The sequence below is a fragment of the Acipenser ruthenus genome, chromosome 41, assembly GCF_902713425.1.
Source record: "Acipenser ruthenus chromosome 41, fAciRut3.2 maternal haplotype, whole genome shotgun sequence".
In the NCBI taxonomy this organism is placed as follows: domain Eukaryota; kingdom Metazoa; phylum Chordata; class Actinopteri; order Acipenseriformes; family Acipenseridae; genus Acipenser; species Acipenser ruthenus.
Genome location: NC_081229.1, coordinates 959,268 through 974,730, shown reverse-complemented (window position 1 = coordinate 974,730; position 15,463 = coordinate 959,268). Strand labels below are relative to the sequence as shown.

The following is a 15,463-nucleotide window of genomic DNA, read 5'->3' as shown; positions in this document are numbered from 1 at the left end:
AAAATAGAAATAAATAATTAAATTCTTCACGCGGTGAGTTTGTTAGACCGCTTCAAATACCCAGGTTTCGATACCGTAGACTGCTTGTCTTTTTAACGGTTAAAAAAAACAAAAACGTTAAACGTATCCTAGCAACATGCACTGTAACCCTGGCGACCACTTTTTCAGTCCTTAGCAACCGACCCACAAAATCTGTGTCAAGGTAAAGACAGGTATTATTACCTCGATAAAGTACTGGAGCTGGAGTTGTGTATTTTTGGAAAATGCCAAAAAGTGTGTATTGATAAATAAATCCTGCTTGTAAAGGCTGTTTATATAAACTGTGAAAGACAGAGGCCTTCCCGACTGCAGCTGGCTTTTTTTTTTAAAACCAAAAACAAATATCTTGAATTTGCTCTAACCTTACACTACTGCTACTACTATAGCGTACCTATTTTCATTTGCCAAAATGTTTTGGGTATGATATTAAACAAAACTCTTTACCGTTAAAATAAATAATAATAATAATAATAATAATAATAATAATAATAATAATAATAATAATAATACTAAAAAGAATCACAGCAGAGCCCTTTGTCTTGTGAAGATTTTATTATTATTATTATTATTATTATTATTATTATTATTATTATTATTATTATTTATTTCTTAGCAGACGCCCTTATCCAGGGCGACTTACAATCAAATACATTTCAAGTGTTACAATACAAGTAATACGATAAGAGCAAGAAATACAATAACTTTTGTTCAAGCAAAGTACAAGTGTGACAAACCAAAATTCAATAATACAGCAGATAATAGTGATAGTTACATTAGGATGTGATTAAATACAAAGTACTACAGGTTAAACACTTGGCAGATTACAGTATTCTGAAGTACAGGATTAAATGCAGTAAAATAGGGGGCAGATAAGAGCAAAATAATATCTTACTAAGAACTCATCATGCAAAACAATGGCAGGAAACACAGTTAAAAAAAAATACAAGAAAAATGTCAAAGCTAAATATAATAGCTTAGTTTTAAAATGCCTAATCTGTTATATTACTTCACCCTTTCTATCTATCTATCTATCTATCTATCTATCTATCTATCTATCTATCTATCTATCTATCTATCTATCTATCTATATGGAAGACTAGCAAGCAAATGCATGAGAGCCTTATACGGATGCCCCCAAAGCTATATATATATTTCTGTAACTTAACCATAAAATGTGAGTGAATTAGCATGAGGTGAATCTGTGCTGGTCCGAGTTTCCTAGCTTCTGCCTGTCCTTCCTTCCATTGGCTACACGGCGCTCTCTCGAACGGGGAGCATTGAAAGAAACATCGTTTTTACGAGTGAAACTAGCATGGGTTTTCATACACGCCGTTATCCGTTGTGGCGCGGGTCTCCGTTCGACGCGCTGCACGTTTGAGAGAACTCTGCAGCAGCACGCTGGAGGGAGTGCCCAGCGTTAATGGAACTTGTTCCGCGCTGGCTGAAGCCGCTTGGCTCTTCCTCGGGGGGGGGGCGTGCAATGCGTCGCCCGCGTCAGACCTCCGCCTCCGAGGTGGATTTTGATTTGCTCCTGCTGTTGCTGCCGAGCGCAGTTTGGCCGGAGTCCTCGCTGAAGGCGTTCTCCAGCACGGCCAGGATGGACTTCTTCACCTTCTCCTTGAAGTCCTGGCCCATGAAGACGTAGAGTACCGGGTTCAGGCAGCTGTTCAGGTAAGCCAGGCTGCTGGCTATGGGGATGCCGACGGCGGTCAGGTGACCCAGGGTGGCGCTGCGCTGCCCAGTCACGTGATTGACCATCTCCACCAGCGAGAAGGCATGGTAGGGGGCCCAGCAGAGGAAGAAGGCGACGATCACCACGGCGATGACCTTGAAGGGCTTGCTGGAGCGGGTCAGCCGGTTCCTCCGCAGCCGCGCCGCGATCACGGCGTAGCAGGACACGATGACAGCGAAGGGCAAGACGAAGCCCAGCAGGAAGCGGGCCAGGACCATGGCCTGGTGCCTCGCCACCCGCAGCTGCACCACGGCCGGAGTCTGGTAGTCGTCTGAGAAGGCAAAGTTGTTGAAGCAGTTGACCACGGTCTCGTCGTGATACGCGGGGGCCGTGTCCCTGAAGACGAAATAAGGGGCGCTCAGCAGCAGCGCCAGGAGCCAGGCCCCCAGGCTGACGAGCGAGGCCAGCCTGGGGGTGCGGTGGTTCTGCGCCCACACGGGGCGGACCACGGCCACGCAGCGGTCCAAGCTAATGACCGCCAGGATGTAGACGCTGGCGAACATGTTGAGGAACGCCACGGTGCTGTTGAGCTTGCACAGGAACCTCCCGAACGGCCAGTGGAAACCCAGGGCGGTGTAGGTGATGCTGAGGGGCAGGAAGGCAGTGAAGACGAAGTCGGCGACGGCCAGGTTGAGGAACCACACGGTGTTGACGGTCTTCTTCATCTTGAAGCCGGTGATCCAGATGACCAGGCCGTTGCCCGTGGTGCCCAGGAGGAAGGCGACGGAGTACACGACCATGGACATGACGTTCAGCGAGGCGCGCAGGTCCGCGTGCTCGTCCTCGTAGTCCTCGTAGTCCTGCGTTCCGTTCGGGTCGGACGTGTTTCCTGACGAGACCGTCGGGAAAAGCTCTGAACTGTTTTCCATGACTTTTCTTTTTATTTTTTGTAAACGGAGATGCTAAAGGAAGAACAGAAAAATACAAATATTATTATTTTTTCACATTTTTGATGAAGTAAGCTTTCTTAAGTTGAAGGAAGGAACACTGGGTGATACTGGCTACATTTTATACATATATATATATATATATATATATATATATATATATATATATATATATATATAAGAGAATAAACTTAAAGAAATGAAGAAACTCAGTGTGGAGTAGTGGTTAGGGCTCTGGACTCTTGACAGGAGGGTCGTGGGTTCAATCCCAGGTGGGGGACACTGCTGCTGTACCCTTGAGCAAGGTACTTTACCTAGATTGCTCCAGTAAAAACCCAACTGTATAAATGGGGAATTGTATGTAAAAATAATGTGATATCTTGTAACAATTGTAAGTCGCCCTGAATAAGGGCATCTGCTAAGAAATAAATAATAATAATAATAATAATAATAATAATAATAATAATAATAATAATAATAATAATAATAATAATAATATGGTTTTATGCTGCTGCTGTTGTGTATAAAACACCTGGTGTGGTTTGCTAAGAACAAGAAGGTGCACGTGTCCAGTTCAAGACTCACAACCTGTATGGCTATTAAACACAGATGACGTCACCCTCAATACTGCCGTACGACGCTGTGCTGTTGTTCACAGTGTAACAATTTAAACGGGCTGGTCAGCAGACAGGACACCATGTCATCGGGGAATGAAAACAATGAGACAGTGTTTGTGTTTTTACTCAGGCACGCACATCTACAAAGCCTCAGGATGAAAACGTGCTTTTATATTGTTTTGTACTAAGAAATGAGTACTGCAACTTTTTTTGGTTCATCAATTACTCAATAAATATTAAATCTATAGGATTTCTTTGTTGTTTTTAAATAAATATGTTTTTTATTTCCTGTAATTAGTTTTATGCTCTGCCTCCTTGGATAAATAGCATTGTTATATTACTTCACCCTTTCTATCTATCTATCTGTCTGTCTGTCTGTCTGTCTGTCTGTCTGTCTGTCTATCTGTCTGTCTGTCTGTCTGTCTGTCTGTCTGTCTGTCTATCTGTCTGTCTGTCTGTCTGTCTGTCTGTCTGTCTGTCTATCTATCTATCTATCTATCTATCTATCTATCTATCTATCTATCTGTCTAGTGGTGCATGCTGGGAGAGTGAGGAGTGAGTGTGTGCTGCTGCGGGAGAGTGAGAGGTGTGTAGAGCGAGTAGGTGAGCGTTTGTTTTTTCTTACTTTTTGCTTTATGGTTATTTACTTTTTCTTATAGGTGTTATATCGGGTTTTGTTTTCTGAGGTGTTTGTCAACAAATAAGCTGACTTTTTGTCAGCTTAATAGGCCAGTATGGCCAATTCAAAGGGGAGGGAATCTCCCCCAAACTTTGTGTTTGAAAAGCTAAGCCGCCGCCATGGGGTAAAAATGGTGACGGAGGGGTTTACCTCGCTGGAACAGTGTGTGCTAGCTTTAGGTAATGTGGTTGGGTGTGAGCGTATTGTGTCTGCGTCTCGAATGAACGGAGCAATTGTTGCTTTTTTAAGTGATATCAGTCTTGTTGCAAAGGCTGTTGAAAAAGGCATTGTTGTAAACGATACTTTTGTTGCGGTTACACCGCTGTCTGTACCGTCCCGAAGAGTCATTCTTTCGAATGTCCCTCCGTTTCTAAAAAATGATTTAATTGAGCGTGCGCTTTCCCGGTATGGTAAAATTGTATCCAGCCCCAAGAGAATACCGATTGGCTGCAAATCCCCGCAGTTAAAGCATATAGTGTCGTTCCGAAGACATGTCAATATGATTTTTAATGACGTGAATCAGGAACTGAACGTTGCACTTAAATTCAAGGCAGATGATATTGAATATGTCATTTTTGCCAGTACTGATGTAATGCGATGTTTTCACTGTAAAAAGGAGGGACACATTGTTAAGAACTGTCCTGAGAAAGGAGGTAATGCGGGCGAGGAGAATGAGGGTGAGCAAGGGGAGAGAGAAGAAGCTGGGCAGCCGGAGGAGCGTGGAGCTGAGAGCGGTTCCGTGGTTTCTGAAACCCCGGCTAAAGAGGGAAGTAAGGCGCAGGACACAGTGCAGGCTAGCGGGAGTCTGAATCGGGACAGCAACGCTGAGGAGAGTGTGAGTGTGAGTGAGTCGGCCGGGGTTGAAAAACCGGGCAGTGGGCTTACTGACACTAATACTGGTGAGACTTCCACACTGGCTGCAGCTGCTGCAGCAAGCGTCAGTGTGGAACAGAAAAGTAGTGAACAGGTTGAGAAAGCAGGTGTCTCTGCTGAGCCAGAAATGGAGACTCAGGTAGAGAAAGACGATAAGAGTCTGAGAATGGGGCGTAGTGAGGAGCAGGAATCGAGTGGCGGGGCGTTTCATTTTAAAGTCCCGAGAAAAAAGAGGCAGAGAAAAGTGACTGCAGATGTCGTCACTAAGAAAAAAGCAAATTACACGGATGATGCTTCAAGTGTATCCGATAGCTCTCAACCTGAAAAAAGCTGTGAGAGCACACCGTGGAGTGTTAGTATTGCCTGTAAGGATCCCGAGGAGAGCTCAGAGTTTGACAGTGAGGAGGAGGGGAGTCAGACTGATTGTTCGCTGACGGCAGAGCCCCCTTGCACTGAGGCTGGTTACAGCGTGGGCAGTATTAAAACGTTTTTAGAACTTACTAAAGGTAGGAGGGGGGTCAGTGTTGAAGACCATTTTCCTAATATTAAAATGTTTTTACTGTCGGCACGTTTTTTGTTACAGAAAGTTTCAGGCTCTGGTCTTTCTGAGCAGGAGCGCTGGCGTCTAAAGAACCTAATTGCAAAGGTTAATAAGCAGTCTAAAACTGCTTAAAACAGTTGACCGTTTTCTTTTCAATTTTCTCCCATGGATAAGTGGTTTCTTATCTTCTTTCTTGTTTGTATCTTTCTATCTCTCCCTAATATGAGCTCTCTTAAGATTGGGTCATTAAATATAAACGGGTGTAGGGATGATTTAAAGAGAGCCGCGTTGTTTGAGTATCTGGAGCAGAAAGATTTGAAAGTAATTTTGTTGCAAGAGACACACGCTGATTCTAGGAATCAAATAGACTGGGCCAGGGATTGGAAGGGGGAGACTTTTTTTAGTCACGGATCTAGTGTGAGTGCTGGGGTGGCAGTCCTTTTTTCAAAAGACTTTAAACCAGATTCTTATGACGTCACTGAGGTAGTGAAGGGGCGGTTACTTAAAGTGCAAGCGAAAGTCGGTGAAATCTCGCTTGTCTTTATTAATATTTACGCACCAAATGAGGGCAGAGAACGGATTGCTTTTTTTCAGATTTTAGATACAGTTCTGAACGGTTGTGGAAGTGAGGAAGTCCTGTTTTTAGCCGGTGATTTTAACTGCACTGTACATTGTTCAGATGATCGAAATCACCCTGAGCCACACCCACAGTCTGCCAAAGAGCTTTTAATGATTTTAAATAAGCACGACTTGTCTGACGTGTGGAAAGCATTCAATGGCACAAATAGACAGTACACATGGGTCAAAGTGTGTGAAAAGACGGTCTCCTTAGCGAGATTAGACCGTTTTTATACTTTTAAGCAGCATTTTAGCCTGTTTACTAAGTGTTTTATTTCTCCCACCGGTCTTTCTGATCACAGTCTTTTAACAGTTCATGTTTTAGTGCCTTCCCAAATGACAAAACGTTCTTACTGGCATTTTAACATTCAGCTGCTGAAAGATACGCATTTTAAAGAATGCCTAACTTTTCTATGGAACCGGTGGAGAGAGCAGAAATCTGCTTTTTCTTCTCTGGCTCAGTGGTGGGATGTGGGGAAGGTGCAGGTCAGGTTGTTCTGTCAGCAGTACACTGCTAATGCCACAAAGAGGATGACTGAGACTCTGGAAGAGCTGGAGAGAGACATGTTAGAGCTTCAGGGAGCTCTACAGTCTAATCCCAATAGTAGGACGATTCAAGACCTCAAAAATAAAAAACAGCAGCTGGCTGAGCTGCTGAATGTCAAAGTGCAGGGGGCGCTGGTGAGGTCTAGAGTGCAATACCTTGCAGAGGTGGATGCGCCAACACAGTTTTTCTTTGGCATGGAGAAAAAGAGTGCACAGCGCAAAGTAATTCACTGCCTGAAGACATTGTCAGGGGACGAGTTGAGGGAGCCCAGAGAGGTCCGGCGATGTGCTGTGGACTTCTACACAAAGCTGTTCACAGCGGAAGCTGAAGGACAGCCGGAGGAGACACAGCATTTCTTGGAGACTCTGCCGAAGATTTCTGAAGAGGAGAGAGGTTTTTTAGACAGACCTCTGACTGTACAGGAGCTCTCTGACGCTCTCATGGGGCTGAAGGGAGGAAAAACTCCAGGACTGGACGGACTACCTGTCGAGTTTTTCAAGTCTTTCTGGACTTTGCTTGGGAAAGATCTACATGCAGTCTATGCAGAAAGTCTGGAGAAAGGGGAGCTGCCGTTGAGTTGTAGAAGGGCAGTGATAACTTTGCTGCCAAAAAAAGGGGACTTGTGCCATATCAAAAACTGGAGGCCTGTGTCGTTGTTGGCCTCTGATTACAAAATAATATCGAAAGCCCTCGCTAATCGGTTGAGCACTGTAATGGGAAATATTATTCATCCTGACCAAACCTACTGCGTGCCCAGTAGAAGCATTTTTGACAGTATTTTTTTAATTCGAGACACATTGGCTGCCTCTGAGCTCTTCGGTTTCCCTGCTGGGCTTATCTCTCTTGATCAGGAGAAAGCCTTTGACAGAGTCGATCACAAGTACTTATGGAAGGTATTTGAAGCCTTTGGATTTGGCCTGGGATTTCTATCCCATATACAGTTCCTGTACTGTGACATTTTCAGCCTGCTGAAGATCAACGGGGAGCTGAGTGCACCTTTCCCAGTTCACAGGGGTATTAGACAAGGCTGCCCTCTTTCGGGAATGCTCTATTCCCTGTCCATCGAACCCCTTATTTGCAGGCTCAGGCATGTTCTAACAGGGCTCTCCATCCCAGGTAGTCTGGCTCCGCCCATAAAAGTATCTGCCTATGCAGATGACATCTCAGTTTTTATAACCAGCCAGGCAGATGTTGATAAACTCTGTGACAGTCAACAGCTTTTTGAAAGAGTCTCATCTGCTAGAATTAATTGGTTGAAGAGCGGGGCTTTCTTAATTGGGAAATGGACGAAGCCTGGGCCTCCAGTGTTGCCTGGTGGATTGCTGTGGAGCCGGGAAGAGTTTAGACACCTAGGGGTTTTTTTGGGAGGTGCGAGAGCAGCTGAGAGGAACTGGGAGGGAGTTTTGGAGGCAATACGGGGGCGTTTGCAGAGGTGGCGCTGGGTTTTGCCACAGCTCTCGTATAGGGGCAGAGTTTTAATAATAAGCAACTTGGCTGCTTCCATGCTCTGGCACAGGTGCATATGTGTAGAACCTGACCAGGCGTTTTTGAAAAAAATCCAGAGTGAATTTTTAAGTTTTTTCTGGGATGGACTGCATTGGCTAAGGCAAAGCATATTGTACCTACCTCTGGATGAAGGGGGTCAGGGATTGATGGACCTGTCCAGCAGGATTGCTGCTTTTAGACTGCAGGCTGTCCAAAAAATGCTCTATAGCAGTGAGAAGCCTCCCTGGGTTGACGTGGCTTTACTCTTCTTTCGTCAAGTTGGAGGGCTGGGTCTTGGGAAGCATATTTTCTTTTTAGACACTGCTGTGTTTGTTTGCTCCAAACTACCAGCCTACTATCAGAGTGTGTTGAAAGCATGGCAGAGTCTGAGGGTGGGTCTGGATGAAGAAGCTTTAGATTTTTACTGGCTTTTGGAGAGACCTCTGGTTTTTAATCCTCTTTTTAAAGTAGAAATGTTAAAATCACAGGCTTTTACAAGTGTAATGATAAAGGCCGGGGTCATCAAGTTACGCCATGTTTTAGATCTGGAGAGTTTTAATTGGAGAAGTCCACAGAGTTTGTCTTTAACCTTGGGGTTGCGGTCTGTGAGGGTAGCTGGGTTGCTGCTTTCCCAGATTCATGCAGCATTATCAAATGCACAGAATGAGACTCTAAGAAAGGGCTTTACTAACTGTATCTCTTTCCCCTGTGAAACACCTTTCCCCTTCATACAGATCTCCCCAGCTATCAGCAGAGACACGGGAGACAAAGGGCATTTATTCAAAATCGAGAACTTGACAGATCTCCCCCTGTCAAGTGTGAAGGGGCACACACTGTATGAGTTATGTGTTAAGCTAAGACACGAGAAGCAATTACAGGGCCTTCCAGATACATCTTGGAGAGAGCGGTTGAAGGTGGAGGAGCAGGTCAGGCCGGCTTGGAGAAGCTTCTATAAACCCCCCCTGTCAAAGAGGCTGGGAGATCTACAGTGGAGACTCTTACACACGATTCTCGCTGTTAATGCCTACCTCTGCATACTAGACCCACGGGTATCTGACAAATGTCCTTTTTGTTTACAAAGAGAGACTGTCTTTCATAGTTTCATCTTTTGTAAAAGATTGTTTTCTCTTTTTTCTGTACTCAATAATGTATTTGTTAAACTGAATGTGGTCTTTTCCGAATGTGTTTTTGTTTTTGGTGTGCCTTATATTAAGGAAAAGAAACATCTGTGCCAGCTACTTAACTTACTTTTGGGGCAGGCCAAGCTCTCCATTTTAAAATCTAGAAAAGCTCAAATTGCCCAGGTTGGGGAAACAGATGCTCTTACTGTTTTTAGAATGCTGGTGATTAGTAGAATCAAGCTGGATTTCAGTTATCACCGCATGATGCACGACTTAGACTCTTTCCAGTTAAATTGGTGTATTGGGGGTGTGCTCTGTGAGACTGAAGGAGAAACCCTTAATATATATTTATAATATTTATTTATTTATAATGGCTTAATGTTTTAAATTTTGTCTTGTGAATATTTAAAGAAAAAGTAATGTAATTTTTTGTTCTTATTGTGTTTTGTACCAAAAGTCAATAAAGTCTTTAGAAAAAGTAAAAAGTATCTATCTATCTATCTATCTATCTATCTATCTATCTATCTATCTATCTATCTATCTATCTATCTGTCTATCTATCTATCTATCTATCTATCTATCTATCTATCTATCTATCTATCTATCTATCTATCTATCTATCTATCTATCTATCTATCTATCTGTCTATCTATCTATCTATCTATCTATCTATCTATCTGTCTATCTATCTATCTATCTATCTATCTATCTATCTATCTATCTATCTATCTATCTATCTATCTATCTATCTATCTATCTATCTATCTATCTATCTATCTGTCTATCTATCTCAGTAAGAGAGAGCCCATTTAAAAAAGACAGAAATTGTTTTTCATGGTTTTCGTTTCTGCCGAAGCCTGCAGTCTCTGATGAGGCTTTACTACCTGTAAAGTTCAGGATTATTTTCAAAACTCTCCTTCTCTCCTGCCACGCCCTTCATCACACAGGTCCCCGCGCACCTCCTCAACCTGCTGACCCGCTGTGTCCCTGCCCGCAAGCCGCCCTGCGCGCTGCTCCCACTGTCGCTCGCTTCAAATCAGCTCTCAAGACCCGCCTGTTCTCTCGCTTTCCATGCTCTCTAAGCCTGATATCTGTTGTGTTGTTGATATTTTCTCTCTCTCTCTCTCTCTCTCTCTCTCTCTCTCTCTCTCTCTCTCTCTCTAAATAAAACTAAAGATTGAATGATTGATATTTTTAACAGTTTACAGATTAATATATTTAATATATATACAACTAGTTTACTATATATATATATATATATATATATATATATATATATATATATATATATATATATATATATATATAATCTATGGAGTAATCTGTCTACAACTACTGTTAGTTAACATGCGTCTTTTGAAGTACTAAAGTATATATGAATATATATTTAAAATTAGAGACAATTAGATAGATAGATAGATAGATAGATAGATAGATAGATAGATAGATAGATAGATAGACAAAGATGGATCATGAACTAAAACTACATTCTAATACAATATGATAAAATACATTTGCGGTATTCCTCATTTTAAAATAGGTTCTATTAATAATAATAATAATAATAATAATAATAATAATAATAATAATAATGACCTTTGTCGACTTGTGTGGGACTCTCAGAGAGTTTCCAGTCCTTGCTCCGGGTAACGGGGCTGCAGTGGCGCTGGAGATCACACAGCCTCGGCGCGGCATACCAGCAGACAGGCGGGCGCATTTATACTGTGAGAGGAGCGACACCAGCCCCGCCCGACACGCGGGACAAACACACCGGCCTTCCTTCCTGCTGCAAAACATGCGTGTGGAGGTCCCGTCCATGCGCTGCACATTGAGCTGCACAACTCGGCTCTTCTGAAGTGTGTGTGTGTGTGTGTGTGTGTGTGTGTGTGTGTGTGTGTGTGTGCGTGTACCCCTGTGTGTGTGTGTGTGTGTGTGTGTGTGTGTGTGTGTGTGTGTGTGTGTACCCCTGTGTGTGTGTGTGCGTGTACCCCTGTGTGTGTGTGTGTGTGTGTGCGTGTACCCCTGTGTGTGTGTGTGTGTGTGCGTGTACCCCTGTGTGTGTGTGTGTGTGTGTGTGTGTGTGCGTGTACCCCTGTGTGTGTGTGTGTGTGTGTGCGTGTACCCCTGTGTGTGTGCGTGTACCCCTGTGTGTGTGCGTGTGTGTGTGCGTGTACCCCTGTGTGTGTGTGTGTGTGTGCGTGTACCCCTCTGTGTGTGTGTGTGTGTGTGTGTGTGTGTGTGTGTGTGTGTGTGTGTGTGCGTGTATATATATATATGAAAGAAAAGTTTTTTAAAAAAAAAATGTACACAAAAAGTTTAAAAGGGAAATTCAATATTTCAATACTTCATGCCTAACAAATTGAGGAACGGCAGCCTTATTTGAGATACACGGCTATTGTGATCCAGCAATGGAGTTCCTCACTAAAGTACCCCTGAGGTCAACATTTTGGATCCAAAGATAGCCCTCGACCTTCCCCTGGATGAAAGGATATTAATCATTTTATTTTATTTATTTTTTTGAGAGATGAATGCACAGCAAAGCTTTTTCCTAAAAGAGGTGCCGAGCATCGAGCACTTTATCTATCAATGTATCTGCAAGATATTTATAGGATTGGGGCAATCATCGATTAAAAAAAAAACAAACCAGAGCATTCGCGATTTGAGCATTTACAAATGATCAAAAACGAAATGAAAGAGTATTTTTGTCTCACAGCAAATTATTTTGCTCAAATTGCGCAATGGAAAATACCAACCAAGGAAAGAACGAAACAGAAAAGAACAGAAAAGAACAGACAGCTTCTTTAGTCTTTGAGTAAAGCGATCAATCAAATTGCGAAATGTGTTTTGAGGAAAAGCACACTACCCGTTTCACCCGAGCACTGACATATTTTACTGTGCAAATTTACTTTGGGAAACGTGTATCATTTAACCAGCCAGACAGAAAACGACTTTATATATATATATATGGAAATGCTCCTTGTTTGATTGAAATCACGTTATTAAAACACACAGCGCGAGATTTGACTTCACAATGAAACAGAACACGCGGTCTGCCTGTTTTTCCTGAAAGGAAAAAAATAATAAAACGATTTTAAAAATGTAATATAACTTTATTTAAAAAAAAAAAAAAAAGACACAAAGAAAACTGTGTTTTTCTGCAGTTCTTCAGGCATCTAAACTGCAGGTTTACCCTGTTGAAAACACACCGAGCTGCATGAGGCGTGCGAGCACAGCATCACCAAACCGCAGAGAAGCGGTTCACTGATATAACGCACGGTCAGCGCCGGTTGCAACACACCCTGTTTGTGGCATCGTTTACTGGTACTGAGGCAACTGATTAATAACTGCCCACATCCCTTTATCACAAGCTACAGTCCGATAGAGATATACTGTAATGCGCTGAGACCATGCAGCAGCGCAGAAACCCGTGTGCTCATTCAGTGTCGATATAACAGGAGGTATAAAGTCAGAGATTTCAACTCCGACTCCACCTCGGTTACGTGAGTCACGGTATAAAAACGAGCAGCCCTCGCTGGTTACCGCTCTTGCCTCACCGCTGTGTTTTTGCAAGACCAGCTATCTGTATCAGGGGTTTCACAAGCCACCCCACCACTGCCTCCCTGCCTAGCGGTTTTTAAAAATGCTGACTTTGTTTTTAAGGGGCTTTCGAGCGCCCGCCCTATTGAACAAACCCGCTGAGTAACAGCATCTGCGCCCCAGATGTAACACGGGAGAGGGAATCCGCATTAACAGAGCGATTCCATTCCCTTTACCTGCTTATCCAGCTGTGACGCACGCAGCGTTCTCAGAACCGCTCCGCCCCTTCCGGCTCCTCCTCAGGACTCACCTGTTCAGACAGCCTCTGTAAAGCTACACAGCTCTCCACTGGACTGGACTCGATGGCTCCCAGTTGCACCAGTACTTGCACCAGCTTGTGTTCACACTGAACTGCTCCATACCTCGCCGTGTTCCACTACCGCTCTCAATTATAACTACCTCCTGTATCTTGTGCTTGAGTTTACTCGTACAGGTATCCGCATTCAGGTTATTTTTTTGTAACGGCTCTTATTTGAAATCCTTCTCATCCATTCATCGTACTCACTGTGTGCTCTTAATGGGCTTTACTCGTGTAACAAATATTTTGAATACAAGTCAGCTGCTCTCAGTCGAACGCGCTTTAACATTCAACTATTAACTAGTATTCTCTGTGTTTTGCTCTGATTTGAATTTGATCTTTTGCTACAGATTTTATTATACTGTACAACTGCTCTTATCTGAAATGTGACACTTTACAATGTGGTGTTTTACAATGTGACACTTTACAATGTGACGTTTTACAATGTGACGTTTTACAATGTGTTATTCTGAAATGTGATACTTTGTATCGTGGTATTTTGTAATGTGATACTTTATACTGTGATATTTTGTAACAATTGTAAGTCGCCCAAGATAAGGGCATCTGCTAAGAAATAAATAATAATGATCTTTTTAGTATCAACGAACAACAGCTTAAAACATTATTATTATTATTATTATTTATTTATTTATTTATTTATTTCTTAGCAGACACCCTTATTCAGGGCGACTTACAATTGTTACAAGATATCACATTATTTTTACATACAATTCCCCATTTATACAGTTGGGTTTTTACTGGAGCAATCTAGGTAAAGTACCTTGCTCAGGGGTACAGCAGCAGTGTCCCCCCACCTGGGATTGAATCCACGACCCTCCGGTCAAGAGTCCAGAGCCCTAACCACTGTTCCACACTGCTATTAAAAGTCATCCCACAAGAGGCTTCACCCACGATGCTGGAGCTAGGTATCACTGCGTTTGGGTGTAACATTGCCTCATAATTCACAATATTGCGTATCTACATCATAGCTGTACATTCTGTTAGTCACTGCAAACACTTTGAAGAAGCAATTCAAAACACCCCACCATGCTGACCACGGGCCTGGCTTTCTGTGTGGTATTAAGTGGACTCTCCCACAGCACTCCACTCAGCACAATCTCACAGCTGCACACACATTCCACAGAGGATATGGTCAGCCGGGAAAGGAAGAGCCCACATCCACTTGTAGCCTCAGCTCGGGCTGCAGATGAGGTCTTTCCTGCCTGCGTGTGCCTGAGTGCTGTCCCTTGTGAATGCTTACTGCATCAGCACTTAGCCGCGGCCACAGCATAGCGTATTGAAGCACACAGCACAGAGAGGCACGGTTATCACTGCAGGGGCAGGCAGGGGGCAACCCGACAGAATTATCCCGGGTTTAAAAGGCACGTCGTATGCAGACAGGCTAAAAGAATTGAATCTGTTCAGTCTTGAACAAAGAAGACTACGCGGTGATCTGATTCAAACATTCAAAATCCTAAAAGGTATAGACAATGTCGACCCAGGGGACTTCTTTGACCTGAAAAAAGAAACAAGGACCAGGGTTCACAAATGGAGATTAGATAGAGAGGCATTCAGAACACAAAATAGGAGGCACTTTTTTTACACAGAGAATTGTGAGTGTCTGGAACCAACTCCCCAGTAATGTTGTTGAAGCTGACACCCTGGGATCCTTCAAGAAGCTGCTTGATGAGATTCTGGGATCAATAAGCTACTAACAACCAAACGAGCAAGATGGGCTGAATGGCCTCCTCTCGTTTGTAAACTTTCTTATGCTCTTATGTTCTCTTAGAGAGATCAAACAGCAGGGTGTTACCATACAGCTCTGGATGAACAGTTGTGCAGCACTCTCTATAGAGTGAAGTCATTTTAAAGCTCACCGTGGCTGCTCTATCGAGCTCTCAGGCATGCTCACGGGGGCTCTCTGTCTCGGTGCATGGTATTTTTTCACTTGGTCGTTGTTTGCTCAGTCGCGCAGGATGTGGTTTGAATGACACCTCCAGTGGTGTCCCAGCGGTTTCCTAGTCCCTCTCTGCTGAGTCACTCTGCACAGAACCGCACTGAGGCCAGCTCCCTGTTATCAGAGCTCTCTCAATTAGCAGGGCTGGCTGAAACGACTCCCTGTAAATAACTGTGTGTTTGGAGCAACATCGTGAAGGTACACACGCACACGCACGCACACGCACGCACGCACACACACTGAGACACACTGACACACACACACACACAGACTGAGACACACTGATACACACACACACACTGAGACACACTGACACGCACACAGACTGAGACACACTGATACACACGCACGCACGCACACACACACACTGAAACACACTGACACACACACAGACTGAGAAACACTGATACACACACACACACACACACACACACACTGAAACACACTGACACACACACACACACTGACACAC

The 15,463-nt window shown here is 43.5% G+C and overlaps 1 protein-coding gene across 2 annotated transcripts; it reads right to left on the bottom strand.

The window, feature by feature from the left end:
• Positions 1 to 484: 484 nt before the first annotated feature.
• fpr1 (formyl peptide receptor 1) lies at positions 485 to 11,102 on the bottom strand. Of its 2 annotated transcripts, none has more exons than XM_034919160.2 (2): positions 10,736 to 11,102; positions 485 to 2,673 (listed from the first exon to the last, which is right to left on the bottom strand). In XM_034919160.2, the coding sequence occupies exons 1-2, from the start codon at positions 10,955 to 10,957 to the stop codon at positions 1,534 to 1,536; spliced, it is 1,362 nt and encodes a 453-aa protein (XP_034775051.2). In that variant the 5' UTR covers positions 10,958 to 11,102; the 3' UTR covers positions 485 to 1,533. The 2 variants fall into 2 exon arrangements, with proteins under 2 accessions (XP_034775051.2, XP_058867193.1); XM_059011210.1 differs by lacking the exon at positions 10,736 to 11,102 and adding an exon at positions 3,247 to 3,367 and having other exon boundaries at positions 486 to 2,673.
• Between the last annotated feature and the right edge of the window lie 4,361 nt (positions 11,103 to 15,463).

Coding starts and splice junctions, on each gene's coding strand:
- fpr1 (XM_034919160.2), bottom strand. CDS start 10,957: ATGGACGGGACCTCCACACGCATGTTTTGCAGCAGGAAGGAAGGCCGG. Junction 2,674..10,735: donor TCCCACACAAGTCGACAAAG/GTCATTATTATT, acceptor TTCTTCCTTTAG/CATCTCCGTTTACAAAAAAT.